The 9,993-nt window shown below is 42.2% G+C and overlaps 1 protein-coding gene across 2 annotated transcripts in view; it reads right to left on the bottom strand.

Moving 5' to 3' along the window:
* LOC309369331 (vitelline membrane outer layer protein 1-like) overlaps positions 1-9,576 on the bottom strand; it is a 38,181-nt gene extending 28,605 nt beyond the window's left edge. Inside the window, exons 1-4 of one of the 2 annotated variants that reach the window (XM_081910193.1) lie at positions 9,215-9,576; positions 5,403-5,607; positions 3,113-3,213; positions 1,560-2,734 (exon numbers count right to left, since the gene is read on the bottom strand). In XM_081910193.1, the coding sequence (XP_081766319.1) occupies positions 2,443-2,734; positions 3,113-3,213; positions 5,403-5,573 (564 nt within the window). In that variant the 5' untranslated portion in view covers positions 5,574-5,607; positions 9,215-9,576 and the 3' untranslated portion in view covers positions 1,560-2,442. The remainder of the gene's footprint in view (positions 1-1,559; positions 2,735-3,112; positions 3,214-5,402; positions 5,608-9,214) is intronic. The other variant, XM_081910192.1, reaches the window with a different exon arrangement.
* Between the last annotated feature and the right edge of the window lie 417 nt (positions 9,577-9,993).

Genomic DNA, 9,993 nt, shown 5'->3' with positions numbered 1-9,993 from the left:
CAGTCCACATATGCTTGTAGCAGTTGAAAATTGAAAGAGACCCCAGAGATTTCCAAAATCATGCTATATTCTGTCCAAATACAATCGCCTTATCTGATTCAGGGGGAGGGGAATCAGTGACCCTTCCAACAGATGAGTCTGCTTACAAGGAAAGACACTTCTAACTTTGTTCTTTTCAACCCTTCTTCCAAGCTTTGTGTCCTTTTAGTAACCTCCTTTATTTGTCCCTTCAATTCTTTCACCGTCACTTCTATTTTTTTATCCATTTGTCCTATTTTTTTATCCACCTGTTCTAATTTGGATTCTATGGTTTTTTTCACTTTGTTTTATGTCCTTTTTAATTTCAGCAAACATTTTCAATATATCCCCTTTTAGTTCTGACTCCTGTCTTGAGCCCTTCCTGTCCCCTGGTGTCGCTCCCTCACTTGTTTTTTTCTGTGAGTGAGTTTTTTTCTTGCTGCTTCCATCCTTGGGCTAATAATATTCTTGCTGTGGTTGTTGCATATAAAAACAGTTTCTTGTCTATGTATTTCACTACCCACAATACCAATTAAGAATGCTTCTGGTTTTTTTTTTACAAATGTTTATTTCAACATTTTTTAAATTTCATTGTATATCATCTCCCAGAAAGCCTTTACCTCCTTAAAAGGCCACCACATGTGGTAGAAAGTACCTTCTTTTCCTTTACCTTTCCAACATTGGTTATTTACTTTATACATTTTTGCTAATTTCACTGGTGTAATGTACCATGTACACATCATTTTCATTACATTTTCTTTAAGTGAACAGCAAGCTGTAAAGTTTATTCCTTCCTTCCATAATTTTTCCCAATCCTCAAACTGTATATTATGGCCTATATCTTTACCCCAGTGTATCATAACTGATTTAACCTCTTCGTCCTTGACATGCCATTCCAAAAGTAATTTATACATTCTTGATAATGTTTTAACCTTATTACTTAACAACTGTAATTCAAATTTTGATTTTGTATATTCAAATCCATTTTTCTTTTTATCTTCTTTAAACATTTCAGGGCTGGAGGTTGTCTTGTGTCCATTATCCATGATCTTCCTGCTAGATTACCTGCAGTGAGTTATAGGTGGGGTGACTTTGAAAAGAGTACAGAAAGTTCCTCATAGGTTATCAAGACTCTTAAAGGGCATCTGGAAAATTTCACTATATTGCACTACTGATTTATTGTCTACTCTGGCTTCCAGTGATTTCTGGTTCCAGTTCAAAGCACTGTTCTTCACCATTAAAGTCCTTAAATGACCTGGGAGCATCTTACCTCAAGGATCTCCTCCTCCCAGGTCTAGTTACCTGGACCCCAATATCATCATCAGAGGCTCTCTTCCAGTGCTCCTGGATACAGGGTCTTATAGGTGGTGTCAGCCTGGTTATGAAATGCCTTCCCTGGAAAGGCCCAGCTGGTGCCATCTTTGTGGTCTTTATTGTCCAAAGTTTTAAAACTGAACCTCTGAATTCACAGGGTTTTAGATGTGTGCTGTGTATATTTTTTGTGATGTTGTATATTCATCTTTATATTGTGTTATTGAAACCTCTGACACACCTGCTGCCTGTATCTCCTCTTCCTGCTCCTCTCACAGCTGATAAGAAGGGACACACTTACTCTTCATTTCATTTCATTTTTATTGGTGAAAGAACAGAACAGGCAATCAATGATATTATAGAAAGATGTCTCTCCTGTACTTGCGTATGAGAGAAATAATCAAAAGGAATTCAGTAAGAGAAAATAACATATATAGTCTATGCTGTCAGAAAATTTAGTATTCCGGTGATTCATAAATAAACGACATTCAACATATTTGTCTGGTGAATGTCTTTTTTATTAATATTTTCAATGAGTTTTACTGTAACAGCAAAAGAGTGAACTATAACAAAATGTATCTCAAATGATACAGAGAATGAACCAAACATTTCCCCCAAACATAACATGACGGTTAGTGTGTGTAATATTTTAAGACTTAATTGAAACAAGAGAATCACTTAGCTGGTTTTTATGATCTGGTGCATGACCACTACATTATAAGCAAGCTTGATTTTTTTTTTAAGCAGCCTAAATATACTTGAAAGTTGAAAGAGACCCCAGAGATTTCCAAAATCATGCTATATTCTGTCTAAATACAATCCCTTTATCTCATTCAGGGGGTGGGGAATCGGTGACCCCTCCAACAGATGAGTCACTGCTGCTTACAAGGAAGTACAGAAAGAGAAGCAGTGGGCACAGTGCAAACACACCAGCAGGAGTACTGGATTGGCTCTGCCAGTGTGTTTGCACCACACCAGGCTCCCCAATGATTTGCCCCTCTCCCTTCCAGCAAGCAGCAGCAGTTCAGCTGTCAGGAGGCCAGGTATGCACCACCACTCCACCCTGCCATCCTCTGTTGCCAGTGGAAGAGGGCTGTGCAGCAGGGTGGTGGATCAGTCACAACAGAACATCTTCACGTCACGAAGTTCTACTTTGCCAAGCATTTGATTCTCATTCGCCACCCTTGTTTGGATGCCACATATGAAGCCACGAGGGCAGCGCTTGCTCATTTCGCCTTTTTCCATCCGTTCAAAGATATCTTTCATCACTTTCGCCCCACCACTGCAGAGGACCTCAAGGTTACTGACTGCATGAGGAATTAGCGGTTGTGGTAATTCAATAGTCAAAGAAAAGGACACCATGTTGCCTTGGGGGCATTTCTGAACCGCAACCCATTCCCCGAGACTGTAAAGAAAAGGACAAGGATGGCAATGTCTAAATAGAAATTTATATACCACAACTTTGTCAGTTAATTTTTATTTTTAAAGTCTCTCCAGAGATATAATTGCAAATTAGAGCAAAAAGCTTTATTTCAGAAAGGATGTATAGAACAGATTCGCCTTCATATGTGAACCAATTTGAATTTTGCCTCCATCCCTAGAAGTAAGTTTCACAGGACTTTGTGCAAGCAGGTATATTTTGGGGCTGTTAAACTCAGAGCGTGTCCAGATTACCATTTGCCTTTAATCTAGCATGAAATATTTCAATTTACCCATCCCGCTCCTACCCCAAACTTCCAAGCAACAAGTTAATAAAGGAAGAGAAATTCAAAAAGCTACTCACTTTCCACTTTTAGACTCTACTGTTTTTCCATCAGTGCAGTGGAGACGGATGCCCTTCAGAGTGAAATCTTTTCTAAAGGCTTCGTTTACATCTCTGCGAAACTGGTGGAGAACGGGGGGGGGGGGGGAGAGAGAGAGACTGGTGCTTCAATCTGCATCTGCAGTACTGGCAACATTTATTTGTGAGCAAAACAACATTTTTTCAGTGCAAATTTCTATGTGCAAGGGCTTGCAATGACCTAGCTAGATCAGCAATGAGCACTACTAGCTCAAGTCATGTGCACACAATTGCCCGCAGGTACTGGACATAGATGAGGATTTACATTCACCTCAAGGAACAAAAACATTCCCAATAGTAGGATGGAGATGAAGAAATGTGGGGTGGGGAATCAGCCTTTCTATTCAGCAGTGGCAGACCTTGGGGTCCCAAATTTCAGTAGTGCCCTGTACAATGCCAAAATTTGGCACCCCTCCACTTCCTGACTTCCATTCTAAATAATAATTGTGGCACACTCTGAGGCACCCCCAGAACTCTTCACGCAGTGCGACCAAACCAGCCACGCTCCCCTAAATCTGTCCCTGCTAATTGCTGGCATAGAAAACCTGCATCCAGTTCTGTGCAATCCAGATGAGCAAACATTATGAGAAATGTAACAGCTCTCAGAATGAAACCCGCAGAGGCCTGTTCTTACATCTCTTTATTATTTAAGAGAAAGGAGAAACTCCGTCCCCTTGTTTTAGTATGTCAGACCATTTGGTCTTCTAGACCATTTCTGTCTACTCTGACCAGGAATAGCTCAACAGGATCCCAAAGCAAACCCTTTCCCAGACTTATAATATGGAAATCATTAGGTTTTAACCTGAGACCTTCCATATGAAAAGCATATACTCTGCCACTGAGATGTGGTCCCTTCTACCTACCCACTCCCCTCCTTTAACAACTCAAAGTTGTCATTGTTGCATGAGGTGAGAAGATTCTCTGGAAGTCTAGAGCTGTTCTTTTCCTCTCCTGCTTCTGCCTCTTTTTCTGGTTCTTGGAATCTCCACAGTTTGCCCTTCCTTTCTTCCCAACGACCAGGATGCGTCTTTCTTCTGGTTGGCTCATCTGAAATTGGGTACTACCTGGAAGTTATTTTCTGCAGTTCCTACTGCAGGATAATTGCGAGCGGGTGTGAAATCCATCCCCTCCACACACACAGCAACTGTACTTTGCAAAGAGGCTTAGGCATTTCTGAAGATTTCACTGTATAATTAACTTAATAGGTCTATTCAGAAGTCTTTCTTTGTTTAATGGGGCTTACTCCCAAATACATGGATACAATATTGCAGCCCTTGCTTTGGTTTAGGGTTGGCCTTGAGGGAAAGTAGGGTTTTTGTGCCTTTCCCAGCTGTGTCAGAGACAGAAATTCAGCAGGTTACCCCTTCTCTAGTATGGAAATACAGTGATGGGGAAAAGCTTTACCTGTTTGTATTCTGTCTGTGAGACTTTTTATTATATTTGTGGTTACTGATTTATTTTGGGGCACTCTACTCCACCCTCAAAAGAGGACAATATTTGCATACTACACAAAGCATATGCAAATTTAATGAAAAGCTGTCCTCAGAGGTGTCGGAGCCTCCGCTACAACCGAGCTGAAAACGCTCATCCTCCGGTTGAGTCCTCTGGAATCGCCTCCGACGATGATTAAACCTGAGCCTCTGATAAGGATCCAGGCACGTTCCCTCATTACGCAGAGTATCCAGCAGCAGGGAAGGGCGAGAAATATGAGCTACATTGCAAAGAGTTTGATTTCTAGTTACGCAGACAGAAAAGCATACATCCTCTCTCTGTGAAAGCAGAGAGCAACTGGAAAACAAAGGAACAGGAAACCAGTAACATCACATCCGTCTCCCATCTTCCGTGAGACTTCCAACAGCCTGGAATCTCTGGAATGCAAAACAGAGTCTTGTGACTCCAAGCACTGCACAGTGGCAACACACAGAAACCTAACATGAGGACCCAGGCCATATACTGTGTGTTGGGCCCAGAAAATCCTGTTGACATGCCTGGGATTCAGTAATTAGTAAACTGAACTGTATATTAGATGCTACAGACTTGGCATCTTGGTGTTTCTGGGACCCTGCGTGGGTTCTGTGATAGAGGCTGCATTTTTCATTCTGTCTGCTGCTTTCCCTGCCCTTCTTTCTAAATAAAGGTGTTTGTTTATTTGTGCTTTTCATACATCTGTATGATATTGTGACCACGCCTTAGCATCAGGGTGTCAAAATTCAGACTATAGATAGGCATTTACCTTCATTTGGAATCCATTTGCATATCCCGTGGGACAGAATTCAGGTTTTCCCCATATACCATCCTTCCCTCCATTGGACACAGTGAGGACTGCATTATGTTTTCGGTCTTCTGCATCACAGAGATGGTAGGAGAAGAAGAGGAAGACCACAGCGCTGAGAGGGAGCTCCATGGAAAGTGATCTGCACCAGATCTAGCTGCAAAAACTAAATGGATGAATAACAGCCTTGAGAATTTATTCCTTAGGAATAGTGGCTCTTTCCTCTGGTCCCGAATTTGCATTTTCCTCTGGAGGGAAGTGTGGTTACTTTTGGTTGATGGAGTAAAATCATTTGATGGCTTTTCTGACTACACCTTTTGATTTCTAACTAACTAAAACGTGAATTTCTTTCTTTTTTAAGATATTTATTAAGGTTTCACAGATTATATAAAAACAAAACAATAGTACAAACAAAACACAAAGAACAAGTATAATTTCAATCCCTTATTTTCTTAAACTTACTTCCCTGACCTCCTCATACCTCCCCTTTCTGTATTCCAATTTCTAATTATTAATTCAGCAAATCCTCTCCCTTAATTTTCAATTAATTTTTAACCTTTCTTTTCTTTTTACATAAACATTACAGCTGAGAACCACTTAATTTCTAAACCAACGTCATTCTAACATTCATTAATTTTGCAGTATTTCCTAAGATAGTCCTTGAATTTCTTCCAATCTTCTTCCGCCGTCTCTCTTCCCTGGTCTCGGATTCTGCCAGTCATTTCCGCCAGTCCCATATAGTCTATCACCTTCATCTGCCATTCTTCCAAGGTGGGTAGATCTTGTGTCTTCCATTTTTTACGATATAATTTAAACTTCTTCCAGTCCTCTTCTACTGTCTCTTTCCCCTGATCTCGGATTCTGCTGGTCATCTCTGCTAGTCCCATGAAGTCTGTCACCTTCGTCTGCCATTCTTCCAGAGTAGGTACTTCTTGCATCTTCCAATACTTTGCCAGAAGAATTATTGCTGCTGTGGTAGCATACATAAAGAATGTTCTATCCTTCTTTGGCACCAATTGGCCGACCATGCCCAGGAGAAAGGCCTCTGGTTTCTTCAGGAAGGTATATTTAAATACCTTTTTCATTTCATTATATATCATTTCCCAGAAAGCCTTAATCCTTCGGCACGTCCACCAAAGGTGAAAGAATGTACCTTCATTTTCTTTACATTTCCAACATTTATTATCAGGCAAGTGGTAAATTTTTGCAAGCTTGACTGGGGTCATGTACCACCTATAAATCATTTTCATAATATTCTCTCTTAGGGCATTGCATGCTGTAAATTTCATACCGGTGGTCCACAACTGTTCCCAGTCAGCAAACATAATGTTGTGACCAATATCTTGTGCCCACTTGATCATAGCTGATTTAACCGTTTCATGCTGCATATTCCATTTCAACAGCAAATTATACATTCTTGATAATATCTTAGCATTAGGTTCTAACAGTTCTGTTTCCAATTTTGATTTTTCCACCTGGAAGCCAATTTTCCTGTCCAATTTGTAAGCCTCCATTATTTGGTAATAATGGAGCCAGTCTCGCACTTTATCTTTTAATTTCTCGAAACTCTGCAATTTCAGTTTATCCCCTTCTTGTTCCAGTATTTCCCAATATTTCGGCCATTTGGACTCCATATTGAGTCTTTTCAAAAATGCCAAAATGTACAGCCATACCTTGGTTCTTGAACAGAATCCGTTACGAAAGCCCATTCAACTTCCAAAAACATTAAATACCAAGACGCAGCTTCTGATTGGCTGCAGGATCTTCTTGCACTCAATCGGAAGCCATGGAAGCCGCGTCGGATGTTTGGGTTCCAAAGAACATTTGCAAATCAGAACACTCACTTCCAGGTTTGCGGCGTTCAGGAGCCAAAACGTTCAAGTCGCAAGGCGTTCAACAACCAAGTTGTTGTATTTCCTATGTCTTGGCAATTTGGCCTTCCTATTAAAACTCCCCCTCCAATTTCTGTTTCTCTTTTTCTTAAGGGATTTCTCTCTCTCTCTCTCCCTCTCTCTCTCTCTCTCACACACACACAGTCTCAGGTGTAAGACAGAAGGGAGAAATTGCAACACCTAGGGATGGGAAGACAAATTGTCATTTAACTTGAAACAAACACATACTTCCTATCAGCCCCAAATACAGTGGTACCTCGCAAGACGAAAAATGCGCAAGACGAAAGAGTTTTCCGTTTTTTGAGTCGTTCCGCAAGACGAATTTCCCTATGGGCTTGCTTCACAAGACGAAACGTCTTGCGAGTTCCTGTGAGTTTGTTTCCTTTTTCTTAAAGCCGCTAAGCCTCTAAGCCGTTAATAGCCGCTAAGCCGCTAAGCCGTTAATAGCCGTGCTTCGCAAGATTAAAAAACCGCAAGACGAAGAGACTTCCGGAACGGATTAATTTCGTCTTGCGAGGCACCACTGTAGCTCAATAAAGTAAAATGGTTTAGGGTGAAGACATGTGTAACATTTAAATAGAATTGACAGGAGACTCCACTCAGCTACCTGCCATCATGACAATTTATTTGGCAGATGCTCATACTAGCAAGTAGAATGCATAAATAAATAAATAAATGAAAGAAAGAAAGAAAGAAAGAAAGAAAGAAAGAAAGAAAGAAAGAAAGTACCGTACTTCCTCTACATTTGTCTTTCTTGCTCCAGCCTGCTCTTGTTTTTCACCTCAAGGGGTGTCCCCTCAGTGCATTCCTGTAAGTGTAATTCTGTGTGCACTGTAGCTGAGGTGCACAAATCAATCAGTGTACACTCTTTCACACAAGCACTAGTATAAGTGTAGAGAAAGGATACACCTCTGCCCAGTGTAATGTGTGCATAAGCCTAAGACTTGTGCCTAGCTGAAGGTGTGTGAGTTTTCCTTACTTCTGTCTCTGCCTAATGCCTTAGGCTCTTAGCAGAGCCAATCACCTTCCCACCAGCCCTACAGGGAAGAGGTACCCTGTAGCCAACCCATCCTTAAGCATCTTGGAACTTATGGTAGCAAACTCACAGCATTATTAATTCCACACCAGAGCACCGGTTTGACTGCAGGCACCAGTATTCTGCTGGTCTTACTAAAGTCTGGTGTTGGTGGGAGAGGGGTAGACAACAAAGAGGGAGTAGATATATTTCTTCTGCAGAGCTCTTTATAATAGCCATTTTTTGCCTATAAAAAAAACAGTATTCAGCTTCGACTAAGTGCCTCCAACATCAGAGATATACACTTTGGCAGGGGCTTCGCTCTAGGAACACAGGAAATTGCCTTATTCTAAGTCAGGCCATTGGTTATCTAGCTTAGTTCTGTCTACACTAGAGCTACTCTCCAAAGTTCCAGACAGGGGACTTCCCAGCCCTACTAGGAGATGCTGGAGGATATACCTGGGACCTCCTGCAACACTGATCTACAAATTTTTACATGGAAAGGGCATAGCCTTGCAGCGCCCCTTAGGCCAACCTTCCCCACCCTGGTAAATTCCATATGCTCCGGACTGCAACTCCCATCATCCCCAGCCAGCAAACATGGTGGTGGTTCCAGCTGATGGGAATTGTAGTCCAGAACATCTAGAGATCACAAGGTCGGGGAATGCTGCCATAGATTTGCAACACTTCCAAAGGAATGCATGGTTAAATACCCTGAAATCTTTTGTGAAAAGCGGGGTACACTTTTCACAAAACATAGGGCCTATTAACACGAACAAGAATGCCTGACTGGATCCCCACTGGTTACTGGCTACTGATCAGGCTTCTGTAATTCTGGCCATGTTGCAAGCCTTGTCTTCCCTTACCAAACTTCTCAGAGCAGAGCAAGGTAGTTCTACTTACTGTCTCTCAGCTGCCAGGCAGAATGAAAGCGTCCTTAAGCCGAGTGAGGAAATATGAATGTGAGCAGGGGATTTATAGGGGGCAGGACAATGAAGAGTAGGAACTCTCTGTCCTGAGCAACAGCTCCTCTGAGCCATGACAAAGCAGAGCATTGGGAAGGCTATGAAATCTTCTTTGTCCTGCCCACACCCCCATTACCAGTGCCTTTAGGAAATGCCTCCACAACCAGAACCCATTTGCCTGTGGGAGTGGGGAGGGCTGTCAGAAGGGTGAGGACATCATGTCAGTGCCAAAGCCCAGTACTGTGCACTGTGCTTTAGAACAGGATTCAGGAACTTGCTGCTCTATGATCCATTATCAAAAACAGGGAGTGATCTATCACCCAGGGATGGGTGCAGGGTGGGCAGGCAGGTATCGGCTTCTTCCCCTCGAGGGGGGCAGGGATGGATGCAGGGTGGCCGGCACCTAGCTGTCTCCCCCCCCCAAGCCAGCCCTTTCTCTCCCCCCCCCCTCAAACCAGTTGGGCTGCGGAGCTGTCCTGTGCGAAACTTCTCCTCCCCTGAAATATGCTTGGAGTCCTGCAGTGATTTCGTGCTCTTTATTGCTGCTTGTAAAACAGTGATTGAATTCCCCCCCCCAAAAAAAAAAACACCCCCGGTCCTTTATATACATTTATATACAATGAGTCCCGTCTGATTGGCTGATTCTGCTTCCCTCCTGGAGCCTGATGGGTCTTCTCCTG

This window comes from Podarcis melisellensis, assembly GCF_964234715.1.
Source record: "Podarcis melisellensis genome assembly, chromosome: 4".
Lineage (NCBI taxonomy): Eukaryota > Metazoa > Chordata > Lepidosauria > Squamata > Lacertidae > Podarcis > Podarcis melisellensis.
The sequence above is the reverse complement of the archived record's forward strand: the minus strand, read 5'-3'. Positions and strand labels throughout refer to the sequence as shown.